The 23,887-nt window shown below is 39.3% G+C and overlaps 1 protein-coding gene across 12 annotated transcripts in view; it reads right to left on the reverse strand.

Annotated features, from left to right (window-relative positions):
- Window positions 1-23,887, reverse strand: part of DMD (dystrophin) — a 3,641,189-nt gene that overhangs the window by 1,412,435 nt on the left and 2,204,867 nt on the right. For all 12 annotated transcript variants that reach the window (XR_010221499.1, XM_063953479.1, XM_063953476.1 and 9 more), the window contains one exon: window positions 23,201-23,365. Coding sequence is in view for 11 of the 12 variants with exons in the window: in XM_063953479.1 (XP_063809549.1) it covers window positions 23,201-23,365 (165 nt within the window). In the remaining variant the exon portion in view is untranslated. The remainder of the gene's footprint in view (window positions 1-23,200; window positions 23,366-23,887) is intronic.

The following is a 23,887-nucleotide window of genomic DNA, read 5'->3' on the forward strand; positions in this document are numbered from 1 at the left end:
CTACTAGGACTTCAAACACTCGAATGATTGTCTAAGATGTACTGTAAGATGCCATTCTGATGCAAATTAAATGTTTGTGATTTACATGGACCTTTGGACTTTTTGATACAAATGCTTGTTATGGACCCAGATGTTTTGTAAATTACAACTATAACATACAGGACCTGATGTAATGACTCCTAAGTTCGGTGGCCATGCAGGATTCCGGCTGTACACAGACTTGTAAGTGATTGCCCCTTTAAAAAAACGTCAGCGCTCGTCCGGCATCTCGCAAGTCTGCTGAACTCAAGCGGTATTACATCTGGCCCACAGTATCTGTTTTTTTAACATAGTGGGGCTCACAAAGAGTTTGATGTAAACACATTTTGCAGGTCCACTCCCCACCCTCACAAATAAATATTTCTTGCACTGAGCATGCATACCAAAATGCCTAACACTTATAGCCAGATTGGCACTGAGCATGTATGACTCGTTGCTTGAAGGGGCCTTTGGCAAGAATGAGAAGGGTCATGTAGACGTAGTTGATCTACAATAAGTAAGGTTTCCAAAAACTTGATTTAGGAACACAGCAAAAAAAAAAAAATAAAACCTGCTGCAATAATCTCAAAATAGAAACTTTTTGTAGTTAAATTGTTCTACATATATAATATGCAAGGATGAGTCTCTAAGTGTTGCTTATTCACACAGTATATTGAGGTATTTAAAACAATATTTTACCTGCAGCTGAAGGTAACTGCATCCATCACACACTGGGCCTGATTCAGAGTGACATACTGCTGCACCCGGTCTTGCGCCCATTGCCGGAGTCACAGGTACAATAATAAGCAAATGCTAGGTTTAGCCTTCCCCTTGTGTACTAGTGTGATCCTGAATATATAAGCTCTGAGATGCCCACTTCTATGCCCTTGCACGCAGTAGCACAGCCGATGATTCTAGACAGTCTACCAGTGTGATCACCTTTGACACTTGCACTAATCTATGATATATGCAGTGACTCTATGGCCTATTTGGAAGCAACTGTGAGTCTGAGAACACAGCCTACTTGCAATGACACATCTGTGAGACTCACATAAATACCCATATGGAGGATCTTTTGCTCTCACTTTAGGCCAACGCCCAGACACCGCTCCAGAATGCCATCACTTTGCCTATCATGTTTTATTACCAGCTTTCCTATATGCAATAGCACATTTGTGCATACATTCAGGATAATGCATGTACTGTACTATATGGGTTTCAAGAATATTTTGCACATGCGGAGTAGAAAATAATTGCTCAACTGCGCAAATAGTGGCATTGCATGTGGTTTGTGTGCACTTCTGAATCCTACACTTGTTATATTACAAGTAAAATGCTATTGATTTACTGTTTTCAAACGAGAATGTGTGAGTTGTTTCATACTGTAAACTTACACATTTACAAGTATAGTCATTATTACTTACTTAATAACATGTACAGATACAGATGTAGCCATGCTCATCTTTGCTGCGATGTAGCATACTGCAACATGGCTTGCTGCATGTTAATTCCAAAAAGGAATTAATAAAGCAATCCCCGGCTGTGAATAATCACAGCCTGGTATGCCATGCAAGTGTGCCATGATGCAACATGCTGCATTGCAGTAAGATGCACATGGCTACATCTATAATTGACGTATAGACCCACATTTGGGCTCTGCTACCCTGCATCATAAAAACAACATAGCTTGTGTAGATTTAATGTCAGGACAGACAATCACACAAGCTTGGGAGACAAACAAAGTGATAGGACTGGGAAATAGAGTGTCAGAAAGGCAAACTTACTTATAGGACTGGGAAACAGACTGACAGACTTTCTGACACTGGATTGGAGTCAGAATAATAGGGCAGACATACACCCTCACAGGACAGATAAACCGACAGATATGGGTCACCCACTTTTCCCTGAGGATAATGCAGTTGGAGACTCCAGTCCTCCCTGAACCTTGTGCTGGATGCCTCCTGATGGCACTGAAGAGACCCTCAGCTAATGACTTGTCTATTTGCTTTTACTTCCTGACCAAGTACCACCTCTCTGCTCGCAGCCCACTGGAGTGTCACTCCAGAGTTTCAGTATATCAGACAACTATACATCCATTTTCAGCACCCAGGGTATTTGGGCCTCCATACATTGTAAAGCAACACCAGCGGTGAATTGGGATGGAAAACTAGTCCAGGAAATTTTTGGAAGCAGCCCTATTGGATGTGGGGTCTGTTGAGGGGTTAGGGTTTGTTGGGGGGGATTCATGATACTTCCTCAGAGGGACTGATCCAAGTTGGATCCCGTTATGCCATTCCTTGCCTTTTTTGCTGCAGTTGCATAGGTGATTAAATGCTAATGCTGCTGCTAATCCCTTCCCTGGTATACATCCATACATCCTAATGTCCAAGGACTGAGATGCTCACTTTCAGTCTGTACAGATGCTCTGTGCATCTTTAGACCCCACCATCCTACCACTAACACTTGCACCAGCCCATTGTTGATGTACAGTGTGTTACCTCAATTAAAGTACTTTTTCAATAAAAACTGCACCAACCCTATGCTAGGTGCAGATAACCTGACTTTGGTCTCCAACATGAGTGATTCAGCATCTCTGTACACAACCACTTTCAGCAACATGCCTGTGTCACACCAATACCATATCCATACTACCTTAAATCTGTGCCTGATTAGCCAATTACCTGTAACCACCCAGAAACACTAAATACATTTCTAATACACTCCATACATGTGTATTAATCTGTACTGCAACTCCATCACGAGCACACAAAACTTTTTTTTTTAAATTGTCCCCAAAAATGAAAACACATTGATCCCCTCAGGGAAAACAGTGGTTCCCATGGGAATAAAAAAACAAACAAATTGGACCCCACAGGAAAAAATAAAATTGAATGGCCCCAGATAGTAAAACAAGCAAAACAATGTCAACACAGTGAGAGTTTCAAAAAGTGAGAGATTTGGTAAGTAATTGCAGTTTGTTTTAAAGTGGCAATCATTTACACAGCAAGATCACCTGGTTTTGCAGTGAAAATGATTGCCACTTTTAAAAAACACTGAAAAACCTTACCAAATCTCTGACTTTCAGAAACTCTCACTCTATTACATTTGGCCCTACATCTCACACAGATATACAAGTGTCAAATATCAAAATAATAAGCACAGTCACCTGGTGCATCCAACTGTAGTCACTTTGTGCTGCGAGTAGGAAGCATTTTGGCAAAAAAAAGACTTCCAATGCTAGCGGAGTTACATGGAACCTGTAAGCTCACTCATTACAGGCCTTTCCTGCTGTGTGGCATATTGAAGATAGTTGTATAAAGACACATATGAAATACATAGCATTGCAGTGACCACCATACAATAGAGAGAACATCACAGTGACTGCCATATAAAAGAGCTTTGCAGTGCCCGCTATAGAAATACAGAGAGCATCGTAGTGCCCATCATATAATACAGAGAGCAGTGTAGTAACTGCTAGATAATACAGAACGTGTCACAGTGATCACCATATAAGGAATAGAACTACACAGTGCCAAAAAATAGTGCAGAGAAAATTGCAGTGACCATCATATGTCTGTATTTCAGTGACCGCCATACACTGCAGAGAGCTTTGCAGTGATTGCCATATAATACAGTGGTTGCCATATAACACACATAATATGAAAACACCACCACCCTAGATAATATTAAAACATTTTCAATACCCCCCTCACACCTCCCCACTGGCACTTAACTTTCTAGAATGAGGATCTATCTTGCCTGGTCCCTGGAGAGCTCCAGTTTGTACTACAATACTCTGTGACAGGAAATTATTACAGAAAAAGGCTACAGGAGCAGGGACTAGGGTGGGGCTGAGGGGTCTCAGGAGGGAATACATTGGCATCCCCCTCCCTAGTTATGGATTTAATCAAAGGAAATACTTATAGTACAATGGGCCCAAATGTTTTAAGCCTTAATAATAGATAAAGCAGAGACACATAAAGAGTGATAAATTACCAGCCAACCCGCTCCTGTCATTTTTCAAACACAGTCTGTGACATGGCAGTTAGGAAGCTGATTGACTGGTCATTTATCTCTCTTTATCCATTTCCACTTTATCTCTTGTTAAGGCTTTCATACATAAGGGGCAATATGTTCTGAAAATCTAAATTAAAATTTTTTTATTTTAATGTTATTATTGTGAACAACTGTAAACATAAGATCAAAGCTGAAATCGAAAATCATTAATGTTTTTCTTTTTAATAATAATATTAATAATAATAATAATAATAACAACAAAATTACTGTATTCTTCAGCTACTCTAAATGAATGGTTTATTATTTCTATATTCAACTTCTTAAGTCATTAATGCAGTACACGCAAACATTTTTTAAAGATTTAGTGAGTTCACTAAGACATATGCACTTGAAACAGCCAAATGCATTTTCATTAGTGAAATCAAATTTACTGGCATATTCTTACATGCTTGCCATTTAAGTCAATTTAATTGCTGTTTTAAATGTGGTAATAGAGTTTGTTGTCATGTCATTCATTTTAGCTTCTGAAAATGTGGAAGCACTTGCCTCAGCAAATATTTTAGTACATTTCAAATAAATAATTGCTATTTGGATGGAGTGTGCAGATTCATATATTCCTAGTGATAATAGCAGGCATATCGTCATAACTATTCTCAGAGGACCAGTATTCTGCTGATGAGATCATCAGTCAAATTGGAATCTGATGAACTGTATGCTGTACATTCAGAATGAATACAGTATGTATTAGAATAACAACCAGGGACTGAAAGCATGGTTCACAGTTTTTCTTTAATTCTTCTTAATATAATATTGTGAAAAATAGTACTGTATTTCAATTTGAAATCTTAATAGATTTAATGACTTTAGTATGAAATGCCAACAATCAAAATCCAGATGGTCAAAATACCGACAATTGACCGATGGTCAAAATCCAGACAAGGTCAAAATCCTGACATTTAAAATTCCGTCATTTAAAATACCAACATTTATAATACGACAGGTCAAAAAGTCGACACACGTTTTTCTTTGTTTTTTTATGTGTAGGTTGACATGGACACCGTATAAGTATACTGCATCCCCTTGCATGGCTTGCTGCTCTCGCCATGCTTCAGGCGAGGTGCCTCACTGCACTCGGGACCAGTTCCGGATTAAAGGGGGGCCCCAGGGGGTAAGTACCATGGCCCCCCTGATTTATGGGGGCCCCAGCCAGAGCTGCTGTTCAGCACCCAGGGTTGATTCTGCCTATCGCCAGGCTCCATGACCAGCAGCAGCTGATGGAACAGCTACTGCCGGCAGCGGACCCTGGAGAGTAGAATTGTACTGAACATGTGCACCTGTGCTGAAGCTGTCTGTCAATGTTGGGAGTGGGACACACCATTCAGCAGAGTGCAGTAAGTTAATTCTGTAAATATATGGGGGATGGGTTAAAATTGTTAAACAGATTTTGTAAGGTGGGAGTGAAATAAGTTAATTAAGTTTATTAAATATATAAGGGGTTGTGGTGAGAAGAGTAAATATATGAGGAGTCAGGAGTGAACCCATTAAATATATTGTACAGTATAAGGGGTGAGGGTGAGGGAGGGTGTCATAAAATATATTATATAAGGGGGAAGTGATGAGTTATTGGGAGGGGGAAAGAGCCTATTAAAAATAAATAAATATATATATATATATATATATATATCACCTCCAAACTGAATCAGAGGGTGCTATATAATCACTTTCCAAATATACCAGCAATATAATCAACCAAATATATCAATTTATTAAAAGCACGTTTCATGCTCAGCATAAACAGAGATAACCCTTTCAAATACACAGATCATACAAATTGTGTCAAATGATTTTATGAAGGGTATTTCTCTCTCTCTTCAACCCCGATGCGTTTTGTCCTATACGGACTTCTTCAGAGGGAAGGTCTGTGCGGCTATATAATAAATCCAAATGACATTCATAGGAATATTCAGGTTTGTTGAACAATTCTATAGTTCAGGTTTGCTGAACAATTTTATGAACTAATGAGACCTCTATCCATCATATATGAAGGTCCAATCAGAAAATATAGAAACCGATATCCCACTCTGGGTGAGCTTCTAAGTTAGTGGTATTTTCAACAGGTAAACTAGACAAGCTCCTGTGTGCTTCTCCCCAAAGTGCAATAGTATATTATATATATATATATATATATATATATATATAATAAATATATACAGAGTATATATATATATATATATATATATATATACACACACACACACACATACACACACAATATGGAAAGGAGTGGGGCCATTAGAATACACTGTATTTTATATATATATATATACATATATATATATATAAATATATATATATACTGTATATATTTATTATTAGTTCACATTTTACAGCCAGGGGTGTGGTGCTGACATGGAGGAGAGGGCCCCTCTGTCTTAAGTGCCCTGGGCCCCCCAGAGGCTTAATCTGGCTCTACTCGAGACACTTTTATATTCCCCCTCTAGGTCCACAGGGATGGTAAATTTTTAACAAATCAGTTTCAATGAATAAATCATGAAAAACTAATGTCGACTTTTTGACCTGTCGGTATTTTGACCTTGTCGGTATTTTAACTGTCGGAAGTTTGACCCTGTCAGGATTTTGACTGTCAGTCAATGGTTGTCGGGATTTTGACCATCGGAATTTTGATTGTACGTAAATTGACCTCATCCCGATTTAATAATGCTTAGATATGTAGTAAGATGCATTCTGGCTTTTTACCTAATAGCATTAAAGTTAATGTGCAATTATATCGCTAATGCAATACATGCACCAATTCCATTATACAGTATGCTTCCTTATGAATATATATTGTGCATTCAAAGCAGAGTACATTTTTGTATACAGCTACTAGGTGCTATTACTAGTGGACCAATAGTTTCCTATATTTCTATTCATCTTAATGACCCATGTGTTTCAATGGCCCATACGTTTAAAAGTGGTTGTACACAGTCACTACATATAGAAACCCTACTAAAACAAATAGATTGCGTAAATGGACAGGCTATTTGTATTAATGAAGCTGCACAGCCCTAGTTATTGTTTTTTGCTTTTTTACCATATCAGCAGATATAATTAATCACCATTAAAGTATTATCTAATTGCGAGAAAGTTTATGATATGCTTTATTGTTTTGAAAATCACATACAAAATAGGCAAAAATGCTACATTGAAATGTTAAATAAGAGCTACACACAACATACAGTAGACTAGTCACAGAAGTAGATACATGTAACAGCAGAATTTCAAAATAATCCAATACAATACAGACTAAATATTAGAAACAAAAATCCAACAAAGGTAAGAACAACAAACAAAAGGAGGGGGATCAGGAAGAAGGGAAGGAAAGGAGGGTGGGATTTGAGAGTGCAACAATGCAAATAAAGAGAAAAATGGGGAAGGGCAGTTGCCATCAGAGGCAGCTACTTTATTAGGGCCTTTTAGGGAGAAGGTATCGAAACTCAGACAGCAATCATTAGGTAGGGTCTTGAGGACTTGAACTCCAGCCATGGGTGCCAAATGGAGGAAGCTCCTGATTTCTCTCCAGCACCACACAGAGGTCTTCCATAAACATTTACAAGTTTATTTTGGTAAACCAGTCCTTAATTGTATGTGTGTGGGTGGGTGGGAAGTAGTCCTCCAGCGAACAGGGATCACAGCTTTCGCAGTACTTTTAAGAAACTTTAACAAGGACTTTTTATGAGTTGCTAGAGGGCCAGGGCACAGATTAAGGAGCCAGAAAAAGGGATCAGGGGAGTCTCCCTGCCCAATATCGATTTAGGGATAGCTATCACCTGGTCCCAGAAGTAGCAAAGGAGACTGCAGTCGCACCAAATATATAATGGTGGAGCCCACCTCCTTGTTACAGCACCAGTGTCTGTTTGTAACCCCAGAAAGCTTTTTAGTAAGAGTAACGGGACATCTATACCATCATGACAGAACCTTGAACTGTGTTTCAAATACAGAACAACTTGCAGAACTAATAAATGTATTTAGAAAAATCCTATTTCAATCACCATCCTCCAAATCCAGCTGTAAATTCTGATCCCAGTCATATTACGTGGATGAGGATTATTATTATTATTAATATGGTGGATGATAATGAAATGATTTTGCTTTGGATTACAATATGCATGAGTCAAGCCTGCCCAGATTATTTAAATTAGGTGTCTAATTATTAATTGGGGTCGGATGGCTAACTGAACATGTGTGACCTGAGTTCACACATGCACACTGCAAAAGGTCACGCTGTATGACGATGCTGGAAGGATAAACTCTGATCCCTCTTTGCTACCCTTAACCTCCCTCCTATAGAAAGAATTTTAATTTTCTAAATAGTAGGCAGCCCTATCATGCTCCATAATAATGAATAAACAAGCTGAAATAGCATTTCTGCTTGTGTAACAGGCCCATTACTGATAAAGGTCCAATCAGTTAGTATCTAACCAACTTAATGGCAACATTTCTATGAAATAAATCACATAGGTAATCAAATATATAAAATCAACTTATTTGCTCATTCCAGTTAGATTCTCTGCAGTTTACTGTAAATATTTATTTTTGAATACTCACTCCCTTCCTCCACTACATATTTATTGCCATACTTCAAGGTAATCCTTTCCATAAATGTATGTTAGTGGCTCATATTGTGATATACATAAAGTTGCCATGGACACCTCCATAATTTTAAAGTCCCTAACAAATAAACCTATTAAATAATGAGATTAAGGTATATGTGAAGCTTAATAAAGCCCTTCCTGAAATAATTAATAAAGAACATGGTGAAGTTTATTCCAGGATGATAGGCTGGGACAACACTGGAAGAGCAATTGAACTTACACAGGTCATAAAAAAGGAAAATCTCCTGTCAATATTTTGTCCTCAGATGCTAGAAAAGCATTTAACAGAATATCTTGGAAATTTATGTTTCAAACACCAAAGTCTTTGGGATTTCGTGAGAGTTTCTCACAGTGGTCCAGGCTTTAAATTCAAATCCCATGGCTAAAATATTGATTAATAGTCCTGAGTTGGACACAATCCAATATTTACTGGGACTTGGTAAGATTTCCCTTTGCCCCTATGATCTTCGCCTTGATAACCTTTCATAAAATTAATCTAAGGTTCTGTGGATGTGCACAGAGCAGAGATTTGAGTCTGACACTAATACTTATTTTTGTAGATAATATACTGATATCTTTTAACCAGGCCAATATATTTCCTCCCTGCCCATTATAAACAGATAGTAAATACTATTACATCTCTCACCTTAAAAAAAAAAAAAAGAAACCATGCAAGCTACTTCTAAAAGTAAGTAGCATAAAATACAAGATAAAATACCTAGGAGTTTTTATAACCTCCTTTGATGACTAAATAGGAAGAAATTTCTACTTCTAAACACAAAAATAAAAACAGATAATTTTGTTTGGAGGAGGTGGTTAGTGGCTGGGGAGGGTTTCTTCAGTGAAAATTGATCTCTTATTACAGTATATCTTTTCCTCCCTGTTACGTATGGTATTTATCATCTTATCTTTAATTCCTATGGATTACAAGACACCAAAAAAGTCCTAATCTATATTAAAAAAATACAAGAAATAGAGAAGAAATTAAGTTTTATTACATTGTGTCTCCTCCAGCACATACTGTACTGTTCTCTGAGAAATGTAACAAAACTAGAACATTTTCCTAACAACTCCCATTTCATCAAAATTTACTAATTAGTTTTACATTTAGGAAAGTGTGTGACAGAGGGACCTAGGACTTCAACCTGATCAATCATATGGGACAGGGGAAATTTATACATGAGAGAGCCAATGTATGAATGTTCAAACCCCCCCCCCCCACCAACCACTCAACCCTCCGAGCCCATGAAAATACGGCATGTGAGTAGAATTTATCAAAGACCTTACTTTTCAACCAGAGTGCTCTTCATTATTAACTTAGTGGTGGAATAAACAATGACTATGATTCCATGGACCTTTCTACTATTCCTCCGAAATACAAAGATAAAAAAAGAACATGTTTTCCAAACCCCCTTATTTTAACACTTTCAAAAAAGTCGCCACTTCACTTCCTAGACTATGTAATGCTGACATTAGAGAAGATGAGGTCCTTGCAGCTATTAAAGGTCTTAAACCTTCAGCGGCTCCCGGTCCTTATGGTTTCACCCCACAATACTAAACCTTTTTGACAGATTTCTTTAATTAAGTATTTAACAGTGCTTCCTTTGAACCAGCGACCACATTGACCAGCATTGTTGTGATACAAAATCTAGCCGTGACCCAGAACTATGTCCTAACTACAGACCCATCCCTCATTTGAAATCATATGTAAAAAGAAAGTACAGCATAAAGTATTACCTCCACCATAAACAGAAACATGTGTTTATTTGCAGTGCACACAGTCCACAGCCACTTTTACGAACACAATGCATTCTCTGCACCATATATAATCCATTGATCCAATTCCTGTCACCAGTATACAATACAAATACCATTCTTTGCTATCTAGTGTAAAATGCAGACACTGTCTTCTAGTGGCTAATGTTCAATGCGGCGACTATGCATTGTATTATGGCTAAAATATTATTATTGTCAGTTATCTTAAAGGTGCCACAATGTCTATAAGTGAGAGTGAAATAGGCCAAGCATATATAAAATGGATACTAAAATAAAGGTAGAAATAAAGTCAATGGGCTCTGCTTGTGAGAGATCTTTTAATTCAAGCCCCATTTCATAGTGGGTACTATTCAGAGACAATATCATGGTAGCTAATGCACAATGCAGAAACCTTTGGTTTTGTGATAGTGTCAAACACATTCTCTGATTTCCAATATATACTGTAGTTAGCAGTGTCATAACTAGGGAGATGCAACACCGCACATAGCACCACAAGGCAGGGGGTGCTGTTCTGTTGCACCAAATCAAATTTCTGTGTTAATCAATTTCACTGGCACCTTCCACCTCTGAAATCCCTGTCATCACCTGACCGCCCCCATTTCCCCTAAGCACCTTCAGTCACTCATTTATTTAAGCAAACATTTCAAAATACTCTCATAATTCCCATACAGGAGCTAATAGCTCCGTGAGTAAGGTGTCTGATTGTAATGCAGAAGGACATGGTGTGACAGCATTTTAAAATTAGTGCTTTAAAAAAAGGAGGATGTGACTTAAAGTCCTAGTATGACTGCTAAGAAATGTGTCATTTAAAATAATGGTAAATTGCCTAATTCAGTAAGGATTGCAATCAAAATTCAAACACTAAAAATGCAAAAGCAGTAGGATGGGACCGAGTCGCAGCCTGGGATCAACATTGTGACTGATGGTCGCGATGTTCCCCACAGTCTGCCAGCTGAGTAAGCCTCAGCTGACTGCCCCCACCCTTTTTACTATCCCTGAACACCTCTGCCTGTCAATCAGGCAGAGGCATTAGTTATACTGCGATGCGATCACAGGGCCCATTCTGCACATGTGCAGAATGGGTCCTGCACATGCGCAGTTTTCCGATTATTGTGAAACTACACTTAGGATCGCAGGAGCGATCCAAGCTGAACAATCCCCAATGTAACTAAGTGACAAGGTTCAATGCACGGTAAAAGCTTATATGGTGGTATAGGATTTAAATCCACTTACTTGGAAGTGTTCTGTAAGTAAAGTTCTCTATAAATGTGTGTGTGTATATATATATATATATATATATATATACTGTCTATCTATCTATCTATCTATCTATCTATCTATCTATCTATCTATATGTAGCAAGTAGATTCAGCACTACCAATAATTCAAAACAACCACATACATACCTCCTGGGACATATATATATATATATATATATATGTGTGTGTGTGTGTATGTGCGGCGGGCTTTTTTCGTGTTTTGTGTTTTGGCTCTGGTTCCATCCTCGTGTTTTGGATCTAGATTGGTTTTGCCAAAACCACCCTTTCGTGTTTTGGTTTTGGTCTTGGATCTGGATGATTTTTGAAACCCCCCCCATAAAAACAGCTAAAATCACAGAAGTTGGGGGTAATTTTTAACCTCAATAACATTAATTTCCACTCATTTCCAGTCTATTTTGAACAACTCACAATGTTGTTTTTAGGCCTAAAAGTTGCACCGATGTAGCTGTATGACTAAGCTAAGAGACACAAGTGTGCGGCACAAACACCTGGCCCATCTAGGAGTGGCACTGCAGTTGCAGACAGAATGGCACTTAAAAAACTAGGCCCCAAACAGCACATCATGCAAAGATGAAAAAGAAGTGCAATGATGTAGCTGTATGACTAAGCTAAGCGACATAAGTGTGCGGCACAAACAACATGGGATGTGCTGGAATTTGCCCAGACGTAATACACGCACAATATTGGTGGCACAGGAGAGCGTACTTCTAAACTGCTTGTGAATATATACTTGTCTAGGTAATTCCATCTACTACCCTCCTGCAGAGCATTGCACTCAAATAACTGCTTGTGACTATATACTTGTCTAGGTAATTCCATCTACTTCCCTCCTGCAGAGCATTGCACTCAAATAACTGCTTGTGAATATATACTTGTCTACTGATTGCACTGAAATACTAATTAGCAAATTGGGTGATAAGAATTATAGCATTGCTATAGGCATATGGCATCTGCTTTTATATTAGATTGCTTATGAACATGATGGGTTGCTAATGATAAATTGGAATTTTTTCTCGTGAGTATAGGAATGAGGGCATGACTCTTTTAATTCTCAGTTGGTTGGTATGTTAGCTTGTTTTCTTTAAACTGTTTTATTACGAGCCGTTGCTGGGGGAGGGTTCATTGGAGTTTGGGTGTAATCAGTTTGTTCACATGCTTGGTCCATTACTTAAAGAGCATCAGGAAGGCTTGTGCCGTAGGCTTGTTGTCAATAATTCAAAGGACATTATTCAAAGGATAACTACAAGTTTAAACATAATTTCAACGTTACACCGACATTAAACCGAAGTAAAACAGAAGGACAACAATCAATCCACAATGTGGACCACTGAAGGACAGCTTTCAAACAAATGTGAGTCCAATTCCTCTACACATCAAACTACTCCAGCCTGAGTAACCCATACACTTATAACTTAAATCTGTGTTAGGAACGCTGCAAGACATTTCCAATTCATCCGCAACTACTCAAATTTATGTCTATAGCTTACCAAAAAATCTGAATTCTCACCTGTACCAATGTTATCTGTCTTTTTAAACTATGAAAAGACATTCCCAATCTGCTCACTACAGTTCTTTCTTATCAAAACTTATGTATGTTTTTTGATGTAATGATTGGTTTGTAATTGGCATTGCATGTGTGGGGAAGTTGCACAGTGAAACATAGTTTATTATTGCATGCTCTCTGGTGTTTACCTCCTTTGATCATTTGGCCATTTATGGTCAGGTGTACTATATCTTTACATTTAGTGAGATGTAGTCATGGTGTAAAGGACAGAGTGTGATTCAAGATTAGAAAAAACAAACAAACACTGAGAAACATCACCAAACAGGAAATTTCAACTTTAAAACATGTTATTTATTTTGTACAGTCTGGACATGGCTACTAATAACAGATGCACAGACAAAATTCTAAAAGCTATGGGGGTAATTCTGAGTTGATCGCAGCAGCAAGTTTGTTAGCAATTGGGCAAAACCATGTGCACTGCAGGGGGGACAGATATAACATTTGCAGAGAGAGTTAGATTTGGGTGGGTTATTTTGTTTCTGTGCAGGGTAAATACTGGCTGCTTTATTTTACACTGCAATTTAGATTGCAGATTGAACTCACCACACCCAAATCTAACTCTCTCTGCAAATGTTATATCTGCCTCCCCTGCAGTGCACATGGTTTTGCCCAACTGCTTAAAAATGTCCTGCTGCGATCAACTTGGAATTACCCCCTATGTGTGCAAATGCTAGGAGCTTAGGAGACAAAATTCCAGAGCTAATTGCGATAATGACAAGGGATAACCTGGATATTGTGGCAATTACAGAGTCATGGTGCAATGAGAATCATGACTAGGACATAGCTATACCAGGATACAATTTATTTAGGAAGGATAGAATAGGAAGAATAGGAGGAGGGGTAGCAATGTATGTGAAAAAAAGCATAAATGCTACTTTAATACAAAATATTGGTGCACGGAGACAAGGCAATAGCAGATCACCTTAATAATTATTTTTGCTCAGTATTTACTACAGAAGAAGGGATGGGGCCACAGTTAAGTTGCAAGGACATTCAGAAAAATAAGGTAGATGAAAAACATTTACAGAGGAGAAGGTCCTAACAGAACTTTCAAAACTAAAAGTGGATAAATCAATGAGGCCAGATGGTATATACCCAATGATACTCAAGGAGCTAAAAGATGTGCTGGTTACACCTTTAACAGAATTATTTAACCAGTCACTAATTACAGGTGCCATTCCAAAGGACTAGAAAAGAGCAAATGTAATTCCACTGCACAAAAGTGGAAGCAAGGAAGAAGCAAGTAACTACAGACCAGTAAGTCTTATATCAGTAGTAGGGAAAGTAATGGAAAAACTATTAAAAGAAAGAGTTGTGGAATATCTTAAATCAAACAACTTACAGAATCCAAAACAGCATGGATTTACTGGCGGGAGATCATGCCAAACAAATCTTATTGACTTTTTTGACTCTGTGACAAAAATAATAGATCAAGGGGGAGCTGTAGATGTAGCATATCTAAACTTTAGTAAGGCATTTGACACTGTCCCACATCGCAGAGGGGGGATATTCCTAGGTGGTTAGGTGGTTAACGTCCTTACCCCTACTTATTACAGATTGACAGAGGCAACACATGACTTGACACCTGTTGCCTGTATTTGTGTAGAAATAATTCCACACCAAAGAGGTGGCTTTTTTGGTATCTTGCCCAGGCATCACAATGGGCTTCTTCACCCACGGACAACAGGTGTCTCCCCCGATGCTTGATTTAAACAAACCACATCACCATCAGAATCCTCATCGTTAACTTCCTCCTCAGAGCCAGTAACACCCATATCCTCATCCTGGTGTACTTCAACAGTGACATCTTCAATTTGAATATCAGAAACTGGACTATGGATGCACCTTCCAGCACTGTCAGAGGGCATGCACATGGTGGAGTGATCCACCTCTTCCCATCCAGTGTTGGGAAGGTCAGGCACCACAATCACCGACACACTTGGACTCTCCTTGGGGATTTGTGACACCATTTTAGAACGCACAGTTCTTTGCTGTGATTTTTTCCAGTTTAACACTTATCATTTTTCTAGCAGGAGGATGAGGGCTTGCCACTCCGTGTCATAAATGGCATATTGGCAAGTTTACGTTTCTCCTCAGACCATTTAACTTTATTTTTTGGGGTCTTTTTACTGAACTTTGGCTTTTTGGATTTTACATTCCATCTACTATCACATTGTGCACCTGCCTTGGCAAATGTCGTTGATGGGATTTCATCATCTATGTCATGACAAGTGGCAGCAGTTTCAGCACTAGGAGGAAGTGGTTCTTGATCTTTCCCTATTTTATCCTCCAAATTTTTGTTCTCCATTATTTTTCTGGAGATATATAAAAACAATATGTGGTACAGGAGAGTGTACCTCTACACCACACAGGAAAACCCTGTGAAAATTATTTGGATTAAATATTAATAACCCCTCTCTTTGGAGTAAATAATATACAGCACAGGAACGCACCACTGAACTTATATGGCAGCATCACCTGACTGGATTTATACGGCAGTATCACTGGAATTATACAGCAGTATCACTGGAATTATATGGCAGTATCACTGGAATTATATGGCAGGATCACTGGAATTATATGGCAGTACCACTGGACTTATACGGCAGGATCACTGGACTTATACAGCAGTACCACTGGAGTTATATGGCAGTACCACTGGAGTTATTCGGCAGTACCACTGGACATATATACGGCAGTATCACTGGACTGGACTTATACACCAGTACCACTGGAATTATATGGCAGGATCACTGGATTTATACGCCAGTACCACTGGATTTATATTGCAGTACCACTGGACTTATATGGCAATATCACTGGACATATACGGCAGTATCACTGGACTGGATTTATACACCAGTACCACTGGAATTATATTTCAGTACCACTGGACTTATACGGCAGTATCACTGGACATATATGGCAGTATCACTGGACTGGATTTATACGCCAGTACCAATGGAATTATGCGGCAGGATCACTGGATTGACATGGCAGTACCAGTGGAATTATACGATAGTACCACTGGACATATACGGCAGTATCACTGGGCTGGATTTATACGGCAGTACCACTGGAATTATACAGCAGTACCACTGGACTTATACGGCAGTACCACTGGACATATACGGCAGTATCACTGGATTGGATTTATACACCAGTACCACTGGAATTATACGGCATGATTACTGGATTTATACGCCAGTACCACTGGAATTATATGGCAGGATCACTGGAATAATATGGCAGTACCAGTGGATTTATACGGCAGTACCACTGGACATATACGCCAGTTTCACTGGGCTGGAATTATACGCCAGTACCACTGAAATTATATGACAGTACCACCAGACTTATACAGCAGTACCACTGGACTAATAAGGCAGTATTACTGGACTGGATTTATACACCAGTACCACTGGAATTATACGTCAGGATCACTGGATTTATACGCCAGTACCACTGGAATTTTATGGCAGTATCACTGGACTTATACGGCAGTACCACTGGATTTATATGGCAGTACCACTGGACATATACACCAGTACCACTGGAATTATACGGCAGGATCCCTGGATTTATACTCCAGTACTACTGGAATTATACGGCAGTACCAATGGATTTATACGGCAGTATCACTGGACTAGATTTATACACCAGTACCACTGGAATTATACAGCAGGATCACTGGAGTTATATGCCAGTACCACTGGAATTATACGGCAGGATGACTGGAATTATAAGGCAGTACCACTGGATTTATATGGCAGTACCACTGGACATATACGCCAGTTTCACTGGACTGAACTTTTACGGCAGTACCACTGGAATTATACGGCAGTACCACTGGACATATATGCCAGTACCACTGGAATTATATGGCAGGATCACTGGATTTATACTCCAGTACCACTGGAGTTATACGGCAGTACCACTGGACTTATACGGCAGTACCAATGGACAGATATGGCAGTATCACTGGACTAGACTTATACACCAGTACCACTGGAATTATACAGCAGGATCACTGGATTTATACTCCAGTACCACTGGAATTATACGGCAGGATGACTGGAATTATAAGGCAGTACCACTGGACTTATACGGCAGTACCACTGGACATATACTCCAGTTTCACTGGACAGGACTTTTACGGCAGTACCAATGGAATTATACAGCAGTACCACTGGACTTATACGGCAGTGCCACTGGACATATATGGCAGTATCACTGGACTGGACTTCTACGCCAATACCACTTGAATTATACGGCAAAATCACTGGATTTATACGCCAGTACCACTGGAATTATACGGCAGTACCACTGGATTTATATGGCAGTACCACTGGACTTATACGGCAGGATCACTGGACTTATACGCCAGTACTACTGGATTTATACGCCAGTACCACTGGAATTATATGGCAGTACCACTGTACTTATACGGCAGTACCACCTGGACATATAGAGCTGTATCAATGGACATATATGGCAGTATCACTGGACATATATGACAGTACCACTGGACATACACAACATTACAGGGACACCACCACTGGACTGATGCAGGATAACACAGCACCACTACAATGTACTGGATTTATACAGCAGCACTGGACTTATGGCAGCAGAGGACACCATGACTGTGACTGGACTGATTTAGTACAAGACAATACCACTGTACTGATGCAGTTTCATTTCCAGTCTATTCTTCACACCTCACAATATTGTTTTTAGGCCAAAAGGTTGCACCGAGGTAGCTGTATGACTAATCTAAGCGACACAAGTGTGCAGCACAAACACTTGGCCCATCTAGGAGTGGCACTGCATTGTCAGACAGGATGGCACTATTCAAAATTAATCCCCAAACAGCACATCACGCAAAGAAGTAAAAGAGGTGCAATGAGGTAGCTGTATTACTAAGTTAAGTGACACAAGTGTGCGGCAGAAACACCTTTCCCATCTAAGAGTGGCACTGCAGTGTCAGACAGGATGGCACTTTAAAAAACTAGTCCCCAAACAGCACATGATGCAAAGAAGTAAAAGCGGTGCACCGAGGTTGCTGGATAACTAAGTTAAGCGACACAACTGTGCGGCAGAAACACCTCGCCCATCTAGGAGTTGCACTGCAGTTGCAGACAGGATGGCACTTAAAAAAACTAGTCTCCAAACAGCACATCATGCAAAGAAGTAAAAGAGGTGCAATGAGGTAGCTGTATGACTAAGCTAAGTGACACAACTGTGCGGCACAAACACCTGGCCCATCTAGGAGTGGCACTGCTGTTGCAGACAGGATGGCACTTAAAAAAACTAGTCCCCAAACAGCACATTATGCAAAGAAGTAAAAGAGGTGCAATGAGGTAGCTGTATGACTAAGCTAAGCGACACAAACACCTGGCCCATCTAGGAGTGGCACTGCAGTCCCACTGCACTAATGGCAGATACCGGATGCATGTCTAACACCAGCATAGTTGTTATGGCCTCAGTAATCCACTTTGCAACAGTGTGACTGCTGTCATATTTCATCTTCCTCACAAAGGATTGTTGGACAGTCAATTGCTTAGTTGAAGTAGTACAAGTTGCTTAGTTGAAGTAGTACAAGTGGTCTTCCGACTTGCCCTCTGGGATGACGATCGACTCCCTGCAGCAACAACAGCAGTGGCAATAGCAGCAGTAGGAGGAAGTGGTTCTTGATCTTTCCCTATTTTATCCTCCAAATTTTTGTTCTCCATTAATTTTCTGGAGTTATATAACAAAATGCAGCACAGGAGAGCGTAACTCTACACCACACAGGGCAAACCCTGTAAAAATTATTTGGATCAAATATTAATAACCCCTTTATTTGGAGTAATTAATATACAGCACAGGACAGCACCACTGAACTTATATTGCAGCACCACCTGACTGGACTTATACGGTAGTGCCACTGGATTTATACGCCAGTACCACTGGATTTACTGTATACGGCAGTACCACTGGACATATTTGGCAGTATCACTGGAATTATATGGCAGTATCACTGGACTGGATTTATATGCCAGTACCACTGGATTTTTACTGCAGTACCGCTGGACATATATGGCAGTATCACTGGACTTTTACGGCAGTATCACTGGACTGGATTTATATGCCAGTACCACTGGATTTATACGGCAATACCACTGGACATACAGATGTGTCCAACGTTATCTTTATTAGCATAAACCCTTCATCTATTGTTCTCAACTGTAATACAATACAGAGAACAATACAGCAGAGGATTAAGTCTGACTGGCCAGTCACAGTTAATCCTATTAACCATCAAGATAAATGTGGATACTTCTGTATATGGCAGTATCACTGGACATATACGGCATTGTCACTGGACTTATACAGCAGTACCACTGGACTTATACGGCAGTACCACTGGACTTATCAAGCAGCACAGGGACACCACCACTAGACTGATGCAGGACAACACAGCACCACTGCAATGGTCAGCACTGGTCATATGGCAGCAGAGGACACCACCACTGTGACTGGACTGATGCAGCACAAGACACCACCACTGGACTGATGCAGCACAACACAGCACCACTGGACTGGACTTCTACAGCAGCACTGGACATATGGCAGCAGAGGACAACACCATTGTGACTGGACTGATGCAGCACAAGACACTACCACTGTACTGATGCAGGACAACACAGCACCACTGCACTGGACTGATGCAGCATAAGACTACACTGGACTGAGCAGCACAAGACACCACTGAAATCGCCACCCCACTTACCCTCCCGCACAGACACTGAAGGCGGAGACACATCCTCTCGCTACACTTTCCAATGCCGTAGTGAAAATGGCGGCGACACGCGGCTCCTTATATGGTATACAAAACCCGCAAGAATCCGACAGCAGGATGATGACGTTTTCCTCGTTCTGGTTTCCGAGTCAGGCGGGAAAATCCAAATCAACTCGGATCCAGGCTCGGGTATTGAAGTCCGGTAGGGTTCAGTTCTCAGTGAACCGAGCCTGCTCATCTCTAATATATATATATATATATATACACACACTGTATACGTATACACTGTATATCATGTGGGAAGGGGCATCATATCAAGTGCTGTCACCGGGCACCAGAGCTCACTTTATGTCCCTGTTTTAAAAAAGGGAGGAGGGAGGGGGGCAATGCTTTTTTTAGATCAAGGCACCAAACTGCCCAGTTACAGCTCTGATAGTATATTTTCTAGTGCCAACGTTCCAATGTACAATTTAAATCTTATTCCTGTGTAGCTAGTAAGTACTCACTAGAGCTGAGCAAAATTTTCTACACACAAAGTTTTTCAGCGAAAGATGGCACATTCCGCTTTTGCTTCCTCATTCCACTCTCTATTTATAAACTTGCATTTTGCAAAACCTATACTCTATGAATAGAGCAGGAATAACAAAGGTCAGTTCATTCTTCCAAGTGTGACATGACTGCAGGATATTTTGGCAATATGTACATTTTTACAATTGTAATAACAGACAAGAATAGTCTTTATGTATTTAACAACTCTTGCAATTTTTACATTATATTAAGTGTCTACTTTTAGCCTGGTGCAGTGGAAATTAGAAGGCAGTAACAGGCATTATAAATCACTAACAAAAGATAACACAACAGGTCATGAGGATTCTGCTACTGGAACAGACTGACTTCTTATCTCAAATGAACATGTGCCAATCCTAGGAGTATTCAAAGAGTTGTCTATCTGAACAGGTCAGAGCTCTACAATAAAGCTGAAATCTGACTCTAATAATGGAAAATTGCAAAATACAATCATGTTGTATCTCTAGAAATTACTTCTGCTTATGATTTCAAGACTATAAATAATGAATACAGTACTTCCAGTGAAAGAAAAATCACACAACACAACCTTTAATAAGTTTAAACATACCAAATAAATATATTTATATTTAAACTTTTATTTACATAGTGCTTACTATTGCAAAGTGCTTTAACAGGAAAATCTTATGATTCTCAGCTCCTTACAATCCATATTATTATTAATCACAGACAAACATCCACAAAAGTTGATTTAATCAGAGGCCAATTATCCAACCACTACGTTTTTGGACTGTGGGAGGAAGCTGGAGTGAGGAAAACATGCAAATTCACAGCAATAATGGTATTGTTAGTGCCGGGAGGCAACAATACAATCACCTGCGCCTCCATGCTTCCCTAAATTATATTACACCACGCATAATGAACTTACAATTCTCAAGCTACATATAAATACCAATTTAATTTCAAAGTAAATATTAAATCCACCAAAGTAGCCCAAATCTGAAGAATATAGTAATCACTAATTTAATTGGCACACTATCATGCTAGTTTAGTGGGCAGAGTTTCTTGGGTTTTGCCAAATGAGTTATGAGAAAGTGGTCTATAGAGAAATACTGTAAGTAGGATATCTTTTGAATACTGTTTCTAAAAGACATCAGCAGAATAAGAACCACGGGGGAGATGCAAAAGGCAAGACTATGCAGCAGAACCTGTGGCCAGGCATGCATATACTGTACTTAAAATCAGGATCGTTGGGGTGCCTTGAGGATCGCATTTGAGAACCGCTGGTATACAGTATGTCCTTCCTGTAACTACCTAATTTTGTTATACAGTAAAAACAACTTTCCACAAATGAAAAATTAAAATCTGCAGTCAACAACAAACTTCTATTCTACAATTATAATGGAAGCATATTGATAAAATAATATGATTAAACGCATGTACTGTATATTGATGATTCTATGGTTTTTAGCAGAAATGCTTTTTTTCTATAGGATACCAAATACATCAACTGTACACTGCTTTTTGTCTTTTCAGTTTAAAAAAATATTATGTAGCAACTATATTGCATCATTTTATTTTATTTATGCTAAACTTGATTTTAAACATATGCAGTTGAGCACATTGAAAATAAATAAGTATTCATGAACAAAAGCACCCATTCAATTATTTGTTAGAGAACTGCACTAAACCTCCTCTTAGGTTGCTCTTGAGATCATTAAGTAAAATTCCACACAATCATAATTGTCACTTGATCACATGCTGATATTTCTTAATGATCCTGTAGGATTTTGAATATCATATGGCTGCAAACAAAGCATAAAACACAAATAGAAATTACCACGGCTACAAATATTGTGCAATGGAACACAACGCAGGTACAAAGTTGTGATCGCAAATGCATTTGAATATATTTGTACAAGGGGGGTCATTCCGAGTAGTTCGCTCGGTAATTTTCTTCGCATCGCAGCGTTTTTCTGCTTAGTACGCATGCGCAATGTTCGCACTGCGACTGCGCCAAGTAATTTTGCTATGAAGATAGTTTTTTTACTCACGGCTTTTTCTTCGCTCCGGCGATCGTAATGTGATTGACAGGAAATGGGTGTTACTGGGCGGAAACACGGCGTTTTATGGGCGTGTGGATAAAAACGCTACCGTTTCCGGAAAAAACGCGGGAGTGGCTGGAGAAACGGGGGAGTGTCTGGGCGAACGCTGGGTGTGTTTGTGACGTCAAACCAGGAACGACAAGCAATGAACTGATCGCAGATGCCGAGTAAGTCTGAAGCTACTCTGAAACTGCTAAGTAGTTTGTAATCGCAATATTGCGAATACATCGTTCGCAATTTTAAGAAGCTAAGATTCACTCCCAGTAGGCGGAGGCTTAGCGTGTGTAACTCTGCTAAAATCGCCTTGCGAGCGAACAACTCGGAATGACCCCCAAGATTTGTTAAGGTAACTTACAATGAAAATGTGCATTGGTCTATAAGACATTTATTTTTAAAAGGAATATTTTAGAATCTGAACAATCTTGTGATCTCTCTAAATACTTACAAAGAGAAAAGAAAGGGATGAGAAAATATACCTTGATGTCAAATACTCCAGGTCTTCCCACTTGATTGTAGAACAATAACTGATCTTTCACAGAAGAAACCCACAATGTCAATTGATTTAACTGTAGTTCAAATAAGGAGCAATTCTTTAAATGATCTTCAATTTCATTTTGTTTGTCGTGCAGATCCTTGGACACCTGAAACAATACAAGCATATAATTTATTTGATTCACATACTGTCCTGTAGTCAATGACCAAAGTAATATTCTGTAAAGGGAGTTGTAGATATGACATTTCTAACCTCAAAAATGAAAAATAGCAACAGACCACAGCTGTTACATTAAGAAACACAATACAGTACATAGAATCTTTTTATTTCTTTAATAACAAACATATAGGGCATCAGTTTTGGAGAGTTGTGCCACAGGGTTTTTATTTGGCTATAATATTGGCATTCATACACTGGTCATTTATGTTGCTATGGCCTGAAAAAGTGCCTTTCTTTTAATCCACTGCATAAATGGTTGCTATGTCTCATTGGCCATACAGGTGAGATAAAGGTTGTGATACTGAGCTGGACACAATCTGATATTTGCACAAATTTCTTTTAACTGCCCATGCATCTAAGTCACTTATAAAATCACACAGCACGTACATCCCACGGTGTGTGTATAAAGAGTCCCAGGACCGATTGAGGCACATGGTATCAGAATGTATTG

The sequence above is a fragment of the Pseudophryne corroboree genome, chromosome 2, assembly GCF_028390025.1.
Source record: "Pseudophryne corroboree isolate aPseCor3 chromosome 2, aPseCor3.hap2, whole genome shotgun sequence".
In the NCBI taxonomy this organism is placed as follows: Eukaryota; Metazoa; Chordata; class Amphibia; order Anura; family Myobatrachidae; genus Pseudophryne; species Pseudophryne corroboree.